The sequence below is a fragment of the Grus americana genome, chromosome 3, assembly GCF_028858705.1.
Source record: "Grus americana isolate bGruAme1 chromosome 3, bGruAme1.mat, whole genome shotgun sequence".
NCBI lineage: Eukaryota > Metazoa > Chordata > Aves > Gruiformes > Gruidae > Grus > Grus americana.
In genome coordinates, this window is record NC_072854.1 from 1,355,957 (window position 1) to 1,370,872 (window position 14,916).

At 52.6% G+C, this 14,916-nt stretch overlaps 1 protein-coding gene across 2 annotated transcripts; it reads right to left on the reverse strand.

The window, feature by feature from the left end:
• Positions 1 to 3,093: 3,093 nt before the first annotated feature.
• CCDC25 (coiled-coil domain containing 25) lies at positions 3,094 to 14,658 on the reverse strand. 2 transcript variants are annotated; one of them, XM_054819340.1, is made up of 9 exons: positions 14,524 to 14,658; positions 12,259 to 12,306; positions 11,528 to 11,567; positions 9,036 to 9,087; positions 8,459 to 8,534; positions 7,791 to 7,894; positions 6,518 to 6,720; positions 5,418 to 5,463; positions 3,094 to 4,025 (listed from the first exon to the last, which is right to left on the reverse strand). In XM_054819340.1, exons 1-9 carry the CDS (start codon positions 14,546 to 14,548, stop codon positions 3,996 to 3,998), a joined length of 624 nt encoding a protein of 207 aa, XP_054675315.1. In that variant the 5' UTR covers positions 14,549 to 14,658; the 3' UTR covers positions 3,094 to 3,995. The 2 variants fall into 2 exon arrangements, with proteins under 2 accessions (XP_054675315.1, XP_054675316.1); XM_054819341.1 differs by lacking the exons at positions 3,094 to 4,025; positions 5,418 to 5,463 and having other exon boundaries at positions 6,604 to 6,737.
• Between the last annotated feature and the right edge of the window lie 258 nt (positions 14,659 to 14,916).

The following is a 14,916-nucleotide window of genomic DNA, read 5'->3' on the forward strand; positions in this document are numbered from 1 at the left end:
CAGGCGGCTCCTGTGCTGGGGACACCGGGGTGGGGGGACGGGGGTGCGCCGGGGGAGCGTCCACAGCCAAAGGGCCGCTGGCGGCGGGTGCAAGTGCTGGGGGGAAGCGTGGTGTACCCTCCGTGTGGGCACGAGTGTGCATGAGTGTGCATGTGTGTGCATGAGTGAGCATGAGTCAGTGTGCATATATGTGCACACACGTGCATGTGTGTGCATGAGTGAGCATGCGTGTACACGTGTGTGCGTGACTGCACGTGCTCATGTGTGCACGAGTGAGCGCGCGTGTGCACGCGTAGGCTTATGCACGCACATACAGGCCCGCAGGCAGAGGGTGCCCACAGATGCGTGCATGTATGTGCATGCACGTGTGTGCGAGTGTGCACGTGTGCCGTGTGAGATGCGGTCTCTGATGGGGACCCCACTCCTGCCCCCCGGCAGAACCCCCTCCCGGCTCCCCCCTGCAGGGACCCCCACAGCCCCCCATGCCCTTGGCAGTGAGAGACGGGGCTCTAGGGTCTCCCCCAAACCTCAGCCTCCCCCCCCCCCCCACTGCCCGGGGATGCCCTGCCTGTCCCCAGAGCTTTGGGGGAACCCCACTGGAGCAGAGGGGTGCCCGGAGCCCCAGGTACCCGAGCTGGGGTCGCGGTGCCAAGAGCATCACGGCGCTGGGGATAACGGCCAGGCCGGCCCCGTGGTCCCCGTCCCCTCCATCCTGGGGAGCCCCAGCTCGCGGAGCCCCGTGCCCGGCCAGCCCTGCCCGGGGCACAGGATCCGGCCGCCTGGGCGGTTTATTGCTGTTGGCAAAGCAGTTTCCTGTTTTCATCGCAGAAACAGCCCGGGGCTGGTTATTAACACGGGCCAACACAGCCCCGGCCCTGGTTTGTAGCTGCCATGGCTGGAGAGGCAGCGCAGGGCCGGGGGGGGGGGGCTCTGAGCAGGGGGTGGTGGGGGGAGCAGAGACCTGACAGCTCGTCACACAGATGGGGCGCAGGCTGACAGACCCCCGGGCAGCGGCTGGGCAGGGCTGGGTTGGTATTGCTGGGGCTCGGGCCAGGACAGAGCCCTGAGCCCCCGGGGGGGCTGCTGGGGGGCACCCCAGTCCCAAGCTGGTGACAAGGGACAGGATGCAAACCTGCCCGGTGCTGGGGGGGGGACAAACGGGCACCCTGCAAACCTGCCCGGTGCTGGGGCCACACCAGCCCACCTCAGGGTCCTGGGCCCTTGGTGCCGTGGGTGCTGCGCCGCAGTGAGTCCTTGTGCGATTACCACCCACGTGTGAGGCAAGGACACGGCCACGCGCGCCGGCTGGTTGCACGCCGCAGGCACACAGCTGGGCTGCGGGTGCTGCTCGGGGTGCGGGTGCCAGGAGCGGGTGCTCCCTCTGCCGCGCTGACCCGCAGCACCCAACACCTACGCTGGGTCTTAACGAACCGGGCGCATCTGCCTGCGCCACCTGCGTGTGGCGGGGTTCCCGGAGCCTCGGCCATGCCCACCGCCACTCCGTGCCTCAGTTTCCCCTAACTAGGTGGGACCTGGCCGTGCTCTAACCCCCACCCTGACCTCCTCACCCCTGCCCAAACTCCTGCGTCTGCGGAAAGCCGGGGCACATCTGGCCGGGGAGCGGCCTTAGCATAACACCGGGCAGCAGCTGTGCCAATGTTTGTGGACAGGCGGCCGCCTCCTCTCCCGGGCCTGTGAAAAATGTGCAAGGGCAGAGTTTTCCCCCCCGGCACCGGGCAGAGCTGCGCTTTCTGGGCAGCAGCGAGGGTGGGCGATAGGATTTCAGAGCTGGGAGCAAAAGGATTAATAAATAAACAAGGAGTGGAGGCGGGAAAGGGCCGGGCGGGAAGTGCTGACGGCAGCCGGGGCCGATCGCCTTCAAGGGGGTTTTTCTTGGCGGCTGCGGGTCGGTGGGGTGGGCGCGGGGGGGGAGCGAAGCACCCGGGGTTGCAGGACCTCTCGCCACCCCTGCCCTTCCCGACGGCTTGGCCCGGACAGCCCGGTGGAAGGGTGGTGTGGACCCAGCACCTCCTGGCCCGTGGGCAGCGATGCTCAGGGTGCTGGGGACACCGACCCGCGGGCAGCGATGCAGAAGGGCCACCACCCGTCAGTAGCCACCGGAGGACACCGGGGCGGCCGGGCGGGCACCGTAGCCAAGCACAACAGTCGGCAGCTGCAGGGCTGCGGCCGCGGGCGTTGCTGATGGCCGCGCAGCTCGGGACCGGCTGTCGGGTCGCCAGCCCTGGCCCACGCCCGCGTCCCATGAAAGGGCCCATTGATGGTGGGGAGGAGGGAGGCCTGGCAGCCGGGTGCCCCCAGCTCCTCACCCCCCGCCATCCTCCCGGACTCCTGGCTTCTCCCCTGCCTCTGCCAGGGGCAGCTGGGAGGGGAAAGAAAACCAGTCGCTGCACCGTGCCTCAGTTTCCCCATCAGCACCGGGGGGGTTGCACATCAGGTCCCTAAAGAGGTGGGACACTGGGGAGAGCCTGGGGTGGCGTTAGCTGGAGTCACCCTGGGTTCAGGACATGAGAAGCAAGAGGATGCACAGCCCACCATCACCATGCTCCTCCCAGCAAGGAACTGGGGGCTGACAAGGGCCTGGACCCCCTCGCTCTCCCCAGCCCCTCAGGACCAGAGGGAAGGGACGGACGCTGGAAGCACGGACGGTAACTTGAAGTGCGGCGTTACTGGGCCTGGCCCTTGCAGCAGGGGAGGTTTTTCTTCCTGTAATAATCGAGTCATTCGCTGATGAGACTGTTAAGATTTCAGGTCATTAAGGCATGCTCCCCTTTTGCCTTTCCCCTCCCCAAAATCCCCCCCTGTGCCAGGAGACATCCTCGCTCTGCATCGAGGAGAAGCAAGGCCGGAGGCAGAGGGGCTCTTCCCCCAGCTCCCGCCCTGCGAGGCCGCAGGCAAGTCTGCAGCACCCAGAGTCGCGCCCCAAAACCGGGCTGGGGCAGACTCGTGCCGTCCCCCCTCAGCACGGCTGCACTCTGCGTGCCGTTCTGCTGCCCGAGACGCTCCGCAGACCCCCTCGGCTCCGCTCCTGCTCAGAGGCGTGAGCACGCCAGGTAACTCCCGCCCGGCAGCACGTTTTTACCAGCACGGTATGAATTTAATCGTGACATATATACAGGTGCTGCAAGAATTACCACGACCGTTTTGTACAGATTTATCCACAAAACCTTACAGAGCGCTCAGGCGAAAGCTCCGGCCTGGGCAGGCTTAGGCGCTGCGCAAAACTCAACTCTTCTTCACAAAATTTTCTCTCCAGAGAAGGTTTTCCAAGGAAAAATAAATACACCGCGGGGCTGTTCTCATTCTGCGCTAACGGCACGTACCGCGGCCCGTGGTCGCGCGCTCAAGCAGGCCGCAACAAGAGCCGAGCTCAGTCTTCATCATCGGCGGCTCCGTATTTAATGAGGAGCCACCAGATTTACTGCCGGCAAGGGCTGGGGGGGGGTCTGCAAAGCAGCTGTGAGCTCATCCAAATTTTACACCCCCCAATTGTAGAGGGATCCCCCAGCTTTGCTGAGCGTCGCCAGCACGAAGAGAAGAGTTAACGCAGTCGGCAGCGTCGCGTTCATAGCAGTGACGCCGTTAACGGCAACTGTTTCTGAGTCACTCCGCTACCGGGACAGCGGTGAGACAGCACGGATTTGTTTTCTTTTCTTTAAATCTCGTTGGATTAAAAGCTACACCAACCCCTTCCCTGGAATAAATATCAGTGTCTTTGTAGAATTTAAAGTCAATGCTGCTTCCTTCCGCCCACGGCCCTGAAAAAAGAGATGTATGTGCAGACATATAGATCTTCTCCTTTCAGAAGGTGTCCATGGCACAGAGCTGGTTTGGCTGCCGGGAGAACCAACCAGATTCTGAAGAAATGGCGTCAGAGTTCACTTTTTTGGGGTTTTTTTTTTTTGGCATTCTTAGCGATGGTGACATATTAAGACATCCCAAACCACCTCATGATTGAGAAAGGAGAGAGACTTTATTTACATAAAGTCATCTGAATCGTTGCCATCCTGTGGGAAGAAAGACAAATCAGGATCATTGTGCACATTGAAACGGAAAATGGTGAAACGGTGCATTCAGCAGGATTTCAGAATTGTCATTTATTCCGGTTTCCTGCCATTTCAGTACAAACACCATGAAATCAGACCAAACAGACGTATAAGGACAGCTCTGGAGCGGGAACAGCCCTGAGCGAGGCTCCGTGTTGTGAAACAGCAAGTTGTTATTTGCTGTCTCTGCGATGTATCACTTCCCTGAAACTGCAGCTCATCGGCTGCGACCTGGGAGGAACCAGCGACCAGGTTCTCCCCAGCAGCCTGGAGGACCATCCCTGGGTCACAACCCGAGCTTCTCTCCAACTGGGGAGAAGAAAACCAGGCTGGCATCAGCTGGGGGTCAGGTGCGGAGAGGAGGAGATGTCCTGCGCAGCACTTCCACCGCGCCTCTTCCTTACGAGCATCACTAATTGGGCCCGACCTGCTCGTGCGTGTCAGGAGACACTCGTACGTCAACCCAGTTCAAGTTTCAAAGGGGATGTGCACGCCAACCGGGAAGAAAATTAAGAATTCTTGAAACCCAAACACATCTCTAAAGAGTTAGTCAGGGACTAGGATGCAGAAGGTGGATTTTCAAGTGGAGGTCACTCAGAGGAGCTCCGAGATCCACTTGCTCAAGGTCCCACCGAGGGGGAAGCTGCCGATGCACCAGACCTCAGGCAAAGCGCAGGCACACCCAGCGTGCACCACGACCTCTTCTGAGCTTCAGCCCCCAGCCCTCCTCTGATCATCCTCCTCCTCATCTCCCTCCTCTCCGGCTCCTTTTCCACCGTCGGCCTGCAGCCACGCTATACTGCTCCAGTCCCGGGCTGACCCCCTGCTCTCTGCAACCACAACCCTTCAAGTTCCCTCTTCTGCCCCTCAGCACCTAGATTCGCCCCTCCCCAAACTGTTGTCCATACACCTCCAGTTTATTTCTGGGTAAAAATGTGCATTTTCCCCCTTTCCTTGAAATAACGAGGTGGCAAACACAGGTCATGATTGCCATTAGGGAGATCTCCTCTGCTCGTGAAGAGGGTTACGTCCAAACAGCTCACACGGAGAATCAAGCCTGGTGCCCCACTTAAAGCTCGACTTGTTCTCTCACTTGGGTGGGAAGTGGACCGGGTGGAATTACACACATTTCCAGCAGCACAGGCTCCTCCTGGCTGACACAGAAGCAACAGGGCCCCGCCAGAAAGCGAAGGAGAGCGGCAATGTCCTTCACTGAGAAGGGGTGACGGAGATGTGCTCTGTCACGCGGAGGTCACCAAAAGCAGACCGCAATGCGGGAGCTGTACCATCGCCATCCCGCATTGAATTTCAGCTGTCTCCAAAAGGTTTCTGTGGGCATCAGCTGGCTCTTACCTGATTGGAGGACATGTTCTCAGCCTTCATTAACGAGGAGTAGCTCCTGGAAGAGAAATTACATTATCTTGGGTGATAGGTTTTCAAAACCCACCAACAAAGAGGTGTTTTCAAAAACAGGACCGAGTACCAGAAAAGCAGGAAATTTTTTTTTCCTTTCTGAACTCAGGCAGGCTGGACCAGTATTTGCTTATCTCATACTCTTTGGCTAATTAAAACAACCAGACAAACCCCTGCAACTACGCAGACTCCTCCGCATTTTTGTTCTGGAACTACCAGCTAAATCATCCCAGGAGGTAGAAAATCCTTTACTTTGGGGGACGGCCAAGAGGCAGCTCTGGGGCAAGGTTAAGTAAGCAGGCAGGCCCTGACTCCGCAGCATGGACATGCCAGCTGGTGACTTCTCCTTGGTTTAATTTGCTTCTCTAAGCCCTCCTTTCTGAGCTCTACCTGTGTTGAATCACTCAGAAAATCCTGGAGTTTTTCAAATTCCAGTTTCACTGTCATTTACAGATAAACACGACTTAGTAAAGCTTAATAGCGAGGTTTTGGGGGCAGCCAGCGGATACATCCAGTGCAGTACGGGGCCATCATGCTCACGGATGCCGCTGCGCGGACAGAAAGGTCAATATGACATTTCAAAACATCATCCCTCATTCTGGGTTTAAAGGAGCGCGCGACTGAGGATTCGCGTGTGTTTTAGTGAACATCAGTGATGCAAGAGGAAGCTGAAGAACTCTAGCGAAGGCTCAGTGCTTTCCAAGGCTCGGGCAAAGCCAGAAGCAATCGCTCCCATCCTGATGACAAGCCAAGGGGCTTGCCCAATTTCACCCAAGTTAGGGGCAGGTTTCAAAAGATGCACTCCTTTCTTTCAACAATGGTTTAACATCCAGGTTTATTTTAGGAGAAACGGGGAAAATGCATTTATTCTAAAGACAAAGGAACTCACTGGGCCGTGCAGACATCTATGCCACAGCGGGTCAGCTGAACACTGAGTAACGCTGGGCCGACTTAAACAGAAACTGCTGACCCATGACTCTCTCCCAGCGCCGATGAAAACTGCAGAAGTTAGGAGTTGGCACTACAGGTTTTTTACTTACCTAAGTTCTTCCAGCTCTTTCTTCTTCTTCATCTCTTCTTTTTCCTTCCGCTTCATCTCTTGGATCTGGGCTTTTTTTTCATTTCTCTCCTCTCTGTCCCGGGCTTCCTTCTCAGCAGCCAGGTCTGGGAAGCGCTCCACTTTTGTCTTCTCTAGCCGGTTCAGGATCTCGTTCACCTTCTTCTCCACCGTCAGCATTTTCACCTTTGGAGTGCAAAGAACTGTGATCCTTATAAAAAAATACTTTTATTCTGGCACTTTCTCAATGGAAAGAAAACACCTTATTTTCACTTTACACACGGCTGAATCCCACAAAAACAGATGCTAAGGAAAATCACTGCCACCGAGGCCTATTCAGCAGGCTGTGTAACAACAAGCAGAGACCCGCTCCCAACGCTCAGAAGCACGTAGCTAATAAGCATAAGCATCACTAAGTACATAAGCATTACTAATTTTGTTTCTCGGCATGTGCCCCAACAAAGACGCCAACAGACAAGAACCAGTCTCTGCCGATTCCTGAAGAGGTGGCAGGAGGTCTCTGCAGACCATTTTGGGAAGAGAAGCTCACGTGCCACTTGTGGACTGCAGGGTTTTTAGCATTTCTTGCCCTGGTACAGACCTGGTTTAGTCAAACAACTGCATCTCTAGAGCCTTCTCTCCCAGCAGCCAAGCTACATAACTACAATTTAAGCGTAACACTATCTGCGGACACTAGGTCAGGCTTGGGAATAGCTTAGTGCATTGGCTTGACCCTACACCAAAGCTACGCTGCTCGGCCTTTTAACAAATTCAGAGGCAGCACCAGGGTGAGACAGCTCTCGGAGCAGAGACAGTAAAGCTAACACAGTGACAGGCACCTCCAGGACCCCTTTGCACAGCAAGTTCAAGTCCTGAGCCCTTCCAGACGTGTGATTACGCTACTGCTCCTAAGCAGGCTCTTCAGCTGTACAGACGATTTCGGTGGTGATAAATTCAAGCGCATAGCACAGACTAACACACGGTACCATTCGACATCAGCAAAGACTCGCCAGCTACACCGTGGTGCAGTTTGGAAACGCATCCTGTACAGGCTACGCTCTGCTACAGGCTGACACTCAACCACGGATTTTCAGGTGATGTTCAGGCAAGTCCAAACACGCCCCTGGGATCTCTCCTATGCTTCAGGAGCAGATGATTCCCCTGGCTTTAGGGCAAATGCTGAAGACGATCCACCCAGCTCTAAACACAGGAACGTTACAATCTGCCACCGTCACTGGCTTGCAGCAAACACTTACATCCTTCTGCCTGTGAAAGCCGATCTGCCCCACATCCATGTCTGCTGTCTTCTTCAGGTTAGTCCACGGTGTGTACACCACGTTGACGTTGTTCATCTTGCAACCTGCGGGAGAAAGAAAGGAGGGAAACATTTCAATTCTCTCCCTGCCGAAAGAGGTCTTAAAGTCTTCCGTGCGCACGGAAACCGGCGGTTATTCCTGTCACAAACATTACTAGCTAGGCAAGACAGAAGAAAACGAAGAAGTCCTTCCAGCGTTACAGTGAAACGGAAGAACACCACAACATCATTTTCTGCGGTAACATGAGCGCTGCAGCAGTGTTAACGAACTCCAGATGGAGACCGTCTTTGCCAGAAGAGCAATTACGATGGAAGGGGGCCCCAAGGTGGTGCAAGAGAAGAGACTGCGAGGCCTCCTTGGCTCAGGCAGCAATACGGAGGCACAAACGGGAATTTCGGAGATTTAAAATTCCTCCTTGCAAAAGTATAACAGGCAGCCCCAGCAGCTGCAAGCAACATCTGCTTCCGGTAAGACCCGCATGCACAGGATTAACAGAGAGCACCACAGCAGAAACGTCACAAACGCCTGATCCAAAAAGCACGCGCTCGTCTGGACCAGAACCACTTGCCACAAGCACCTCAGACCGATCTCTCAGCAATCAGTATTACCTTGAATGCTATTCGCCTTCACTAGGTGGGCACAGTCTATCAAAACTTCTTTAGGAATGTCATCCACCGTCTGCCCCTGTGACAGAGCAAGGCAACGTGAGCAGCTTGTGGTGCTGCAGGGACCGACGAGCACACGAAGGCCAGGAAGCGTGGCGCGATGCCCCGCAAACACAGCCACCACTTCTGCGCTCCACGTTTTACAAGACTGGAGTCTTCCGTGGCATTTGTAAGGAGAGGCTCGAAGCACCACAATCAATTTGCACCCTGTTTTTCTCAAAAGTATTCTCCCCGTTTCAGTGACGGTTCCTAGATACATGCTTGGTGTTAAGCCAGAAACCGTTTGTTCTGTTGGGCCATGTTAAACTTCTGCCTCCTCCCCAGGTTATTTGGTAACGGAGGCTGTAAATTCAGTCTCCCCCCTCCCCGGTGGCTACCTGCAGCCCCAGGGAGCCCCGCAGACTTCAAAAATTCACGTGAGCAAAGGCGGTCTTGTGCGCAGGAATCACTGCAGAACGGGCACGCGCAGATTTATACGAGTGAATATTAACATTTTTAAGTATATGTGTCACAGGATTACCTTGTGTAACCGAAGGTACACATGTGCAGAAGAGAGTTTATCCACGTGGAACCTACAGAATAAAAAAAAGCACATTTAACAGAGGATAAGAGATGGTGACCTGAAAGGTTTACTTCCTAATGAGTGACAAAACAGGCACCCCATAGACAAAAAAGTATAGAAATGTTTGTGACGTACATGTTTAAAAGCAGGCAAGGGAGTCAAAGACTATCCTTCAAGAAACATCAGTCCTCTCAATGGGAGACTGAAAAAAATAAAACCCCTTTCCCCCTCCCTTTTTTCCTTGTAAATGCTATACTACATGCAGGCAACACTCACAGGATGAGACTACGCATCTGGTGTTTTCCTCCATCTATTTATTCCTAAGAGAAACAGCAAACTTGTGAACTCTGCAGCAGGCACTGCTACTTAGACCACTTCCATGACTTGTCTCAAGCTCATAGAGCAAAAAAAAAAAAAACCACCCCAAATTTCTCACTGGTCAGCAGAATGCTCTGCCTCCAACAGCGGGAGCAGGCGATGCTGCCTGGGAAGTGCACAGGATCTAGTGGGTTCAGTGGGTAGCCGTCCCGATAGCAGGCGAACGCTGCCTTCACTTCATTCACTGCCTCCGAGACTTCAGAAGCCTCCATCACCCCCCATCACCCCCCCAGCCCCTCCTTACAGCACGGCTCTTCATCTCCTTGATGGCTCCCGCTGCCCTTCTCCCGACCTCTTCTAACTTGACTCTGTTTTTACCACGATCATCTATTTTTAAGCCTCTGTCCTCATCAACACTCATTCCAACGCTGCAAACTTCCAAGGACAGAGAGGGAGTGGTCTCATGTCACCTCCCGACCCTTCTTTACACCATTTTATTTTAACATAACAGGGCTTTTTCCTTCCTGCTACGAGACAGAAAACGCTCCAGCACCAACACATGAACTCTCACTTGTACCTCCTGAGCCTCCTACCCCAATTCCACTGACCCCTCTTAAGCAGAAGTAAGTCTAAAAGGCGCCAGACACTGTTAGGAGAACAATTCTCAGGAGGCCTCCACAAGAGGATCTGTGATATTTTGTTGAGGTGGCACTAGGCAATGAATAAAATTACATGGATGATGTTGGCGTGAGCTACAAGACAAGAAAGAGAAGGGAAAAGACGACTTTCATGGACCAGGCAATGTGAGGATGAATCTCAAGGTCACTCCTAAATAAGAGTGTCAATATACCTCAAATTATGTAGTGATAGGACAAACACGAGACAGAAAATGAATGTGATACTGCTACAACAAAGTGCGATTCAGCTGAAGTACAATCTCTTCTGCTAGAAAAGAAAAAATACTCCCTTGCCAGTTAGCTGACTGCTGACAAAACATCCTCGATGGAGCACATTAGATACTACCTATTCAACCTCCAGTTCTACTAAGACACCCCAGCTCATCCTGCAAAGGCCACCCTGAAGAGCGAGAAGGAGCACAAACCACATGGCGATTCTGGTTAGAAACTGTTAGCGAAGGAGAGGGCAGCCACTGCGATAATCTGGTCTGTGCGATAGTGCCTGGAAGCAAGCAAATCCTTCATAAAGATCTCCCAAACCTTGTCAGTCTGGAAAGCTGATGGACTAATCCAGCCAGCAGAGATGCACCAACTGCTGCTAACAGGAGTGGGAACTCCCTTTCTCTTGTTTTTCTCTTCCAATGAGATCTTACCAGCCAAAACCAATCGACACGTGTCAGAGCGCTTCCTTCTGCCCACAGCTCTGGCAGGTCTGCTTAGAGCAGACAACAGCTTTCACCCAACAGGAATCAAAACGTCAGACAACTCTGCTCCTGCTCACCAACTCCACCTCCCGAGACAGCGACGGCTGTTTTACAGGCCAGGCCAGCACATGCCCGCAGTGCACATGCGGGTGACACGAAGCACCAAGAGACAACATTTACTCTTGCTCAAAAATCTTCTGGCTCCATCCCCAGGCGCTGCCTGATTGCTCCATGATTTCAGCATGAGCCTCCACTCTCCCTGTCTTTTGGTTTTGCTTGTCCGTGCACAGGGATATCCAGGAGCTGCTACCCCTGCTTGACTCAGGAGCTGCTCTCTCTTACAAATACCAAGCTGCCCTTCTTGTTTAACTCTGCTCATTTCCCAAACACACTAGCAAACTAGCATCCGTATTCTGAAACACAAACATCTGTGTACAGAGTTATTGCTACTCCAGCGGGTCCATGCACAGACAAACCCCAAAAAGCTTCGCAAAGGGGCCGGCTCTTATGATGAACAAAGCAGAGGGTTGAGGGCGAGATGCAGGGGAATGAATCTGGAATCAATGGGGTCCCAACATCTTCACCTGGCTCTGCTGCAATCCACCTCCATCCTGGGATTGCAATTAAAGTGCTAAGTGGCCTTGGAAAAAAAGGGACTCTACAGCGCCTGTGGAAGCCAGAGTGTCATTCCAATCATTTGGCTCAGTCGCATAACGAAAGGCAATTTGTTTCGTTGAGTTTCAGTACCTACCAGATATCTTCGGGCCAGCCATACTTTATCAGGTCTTCATCTGTAGGAATAAAAATATCAATGAGCAAAGCCCAGGACCTCATCAACAACAAATCCAACTACCCATCAAGCAGGAATCTTCCGCTCTTGGTCAGCCACCGCATGGTGAGTGAATAGAAAGAGAAGAGGGCTTTAACACTGCACCTGCCTGCTCCACCTACGGCAGGAACACCTCCATCAAATAATTTTGAAATTTTTAGGTCAAAATGTTTCTTCAAATATCCGTCTAATGGACTTTCAGGGCAAGTCTTCGAAACAGCCACACTAACACTTTTCCCTTGGAGGAAGACACCAGGTTTCACATCAACTACTGAACTGTAATCTTCACCGTGACGGAAAGGATGGGCATGGGAAGCCTACAGCATACGAACGCTCAGTGGAGAGGGGAAAAATACAGACTGAGTAGGGAAATGGAAGGCTGGTTTCCAAAAAGTTATCAGAAACAACCTGAAAAACAGTTCAGTTAATTTAGTTTTCACTTGTATTCAAAGGAGGATTTACAAAATTTATTTATCCTAACTAAAAGTAACACAGTGGATTTCAGAGGGGTGAGTCAGAATCATTTGCAAGGGTGGACAGGTTTTAAAACAATGTATCGAATTAACACATACAAATACATCCTTTCAAAATTACCTTAAATCCCCACAAATCTAAACCGAAGTCGTCAGGCATCATTACATTAACGTACTTACTTTCATACTTATCTTTTCCCATGTAAATGGTGTAAACGGAAGGAACAACTGAAGGATAGAAAGAGGAAAACAAATCAAAAGGGGTTTGGACAAACCGTGCAGGGAGTGACAAACACACCAACGAGTCTTGCTCACAGAAATTAGAATGAAAATTGCTTCATCCATCCCACTTCCCTCCTGGAAGATTGTTTTGCATTTCCTCCTGATTTTGCCCCGAATGCTTCAACGGACTTTGGAAAGCGGCGTTTCCACTGCTTTCCACAGACTATCCAGCAAGGAACAGCTTTCTGGGCAAAACACCCTCAATATCCAGGTGGTTCAGACTGTATCTGTGTAACTGTATAATCTGTTCAATGAAGCACACATATGTGAGCCAGAAAGGGTGACATCGTATTTACAGTCTGGGATTAAGTCTCTGCATGGCCTTGAGTGAAACAGCTTCAGCAGTCGGCTTCAAGTTGTAACAGCCAGTAGCTGAAACAACCTGCTGCAGCAATACAGATTTGCGTTTTTCATATACCGTTGCCAAATGAACAGAATTCACAGCGGGACTTCTGAAGTCACTCACTGATAACGCACAAATTAAAGACTAAGAGCAAACAAATGAAACGTGAGTGACCAAATCTGCCTCCAAAAAGCATTCTTTGAAAATACAGTGTCTAACCTCGTATTTTCAAAGTCAGTAAACCAGCAGACACGCTTCTACTTACGTGCTACAACTCTGGCAGTGCAATGACTTGGATCCCAAACTGCTTACTGACCCAGTCCTTTCTGAGGGCATTTTTATCGGAAATCCAACATCACTAGCGCAAAGCCCAGCTAACACTTTTCTATTTGGTAATGAGGTGATAAGAAATGCAAATTCAAAAATCTGAAAGGCTTATATGCCCGTGGGAGTTAAAGATTGGGAAAAAAATCCAGCCTGGACATACAGGATGGAGAGTCCAGAGAATGTGACTACAGGCACTACACATAAATGTAAAATGAAACACTCAAAAATAATGTTGCTTTAGTGATGGTTCCATGAAAATAAAGCCCATCCTGCCAAAACAGCGGGGGAACGCTAACATAACCAGAAAGATTACTTTAAACCCATATGATTTAACACACATTAGTAACAGTGCAACACATTTTAGGCAAACTGCAATAGTCTTATCGTAGACATCTCTCTGGCAGCAAAACAGATTATAACGTATCTGAAACCTTCTGCAGAGCTATCATTTGCAAAAAAAAGGAGATTGTTCACGTCATGAGCAGAGTTAACTGCAGCTTGTCTGCTCCCAGTACCCCCAAGTTACCCTACACCTCTGCCAGGCACTGCATCAGGCACTTTTCTCCCCACAAAAGGGTCCGTGTCCAGGAAAGTCTCTGAACTTCTCCCTAGCAGCCTGCTTATCAGCAGAAAATGTTTCCATCTGAGTGTCAGATTAAGTGATCAAGACAGCCAGCGTGTCTGTTCCTTGGGTGTGTAAAGGGCCTGACTTTCCACAACAGAGGAAAAAAAAAATTGTAAACAAATCTCAAGAACAAATTAAAAAACATTCACAAGACTATTAAATCTTGCCTTGTCCAAGGAAAATCAAGCAGACAAACACTCGAATCCTTCTCATTAAAGAACTTCATCCCTAGAACTGAGGAAAGCAATGCTATAAAATACTTGTGGATACAGTGGGCAAGGGGTAAAAAACATTTCTATATTGGTGAAATGACTGGGGGCAACCCAAAAGTAATATTCCTGTACTGTTCTCCGTATCGCCAGCCCAAACTGCATCAAACCTCAGGTTTCTAATGCTCCAGAAGCAGCTAACCTTGTCGTATGGGTGACAAAAGAGATTTGTCTATATTAAAGGAAAAATAACGAGACGATTTATACGTTATGCGTCCCCTCAAACTCCTGACCGCAGGACGCTCGAGAAAGCTTTTCAGCAGTCACTCACGGGCACCGCTGTTCTCTCAGCAACCAGCAAGAAGAGGCTCCTCAGCTCAGGGAGCCCCTCAGCTCCTGAAATGACTTTAAGCCGTAGCCGATTCCGGCCCAACCCGGGTCTGTTTACACTCAGCCCAGCCCAGAGGCTGACAAAAAGGCACGGGTAGGACTAACGGGGGTGCAGGAGGACGTGCCGTTCCCGGACGGCCCCGCTCACTGAGGTACCGAGCAGGGCCGCGGCCCAGCGCTCCCCTCACAGCGGCGGGCCCGGGCCCGGGCCCCGGCCCCCCCCCGAGCGGGAGCTAAGGGCTCTAGCCGCTCTCCCCTCACCCGCTCACCGTTGGAGGTGAAGTAAAACACCATGGTGGCCGCTCCTCAGCCCGCCCGGCCCGGGGCTCCGCACGCTGCCGCTGTCCCGCTCCGGCAGCGCCTGGCGACGGGGCAGAGGGGAGGGCGGGGAGGCGGAAAGGAGCACGACGCATGCGCGCGGAGCGATCCCGCATGCGCAGTACGGCGTGAAGGCTCGTTCCCTCCTCATACGCATGCGCCAGGTCTCCGGGCGGTGAAGCCAGAAAGAGCGTTGCGCGTGCGCACAACTGCCCGGGTGTGTGTGGGGGTGACGGCACGGGGAGTCTGGCGCATGCGCAACGTGGGATGCCAGCGCTGCTGGTGTATCAAAGCGCATGCGCAGCTCTGCAGCGCGGGAGGGGGCTCTGTTGTGTGCGCATGCG

Excerpts from the sequence above, each read along its gene's own strand:
- CCDC25 (XM_054819340.1), bottom strand. The coding sequence starts at position 14,548 with ATGGTGTTTTACTTCACCTCCAACG. Across the intron at positions 12,307-14,523 it reads GTTTTACTTCACCTCCAACG|TTGTTCCTTCCGTTTACACC; the intron begins GTGAGCGGGTGA and ends TCTATCCTTCAG. Across the intron at positions 8,535-9,035 it reads TGTACCTTCGGTTACACAAG|GGGCAGACGGTGGATGACAT; the intron begins GTAATCCTGTGA and ends GCTCTGTCACAG.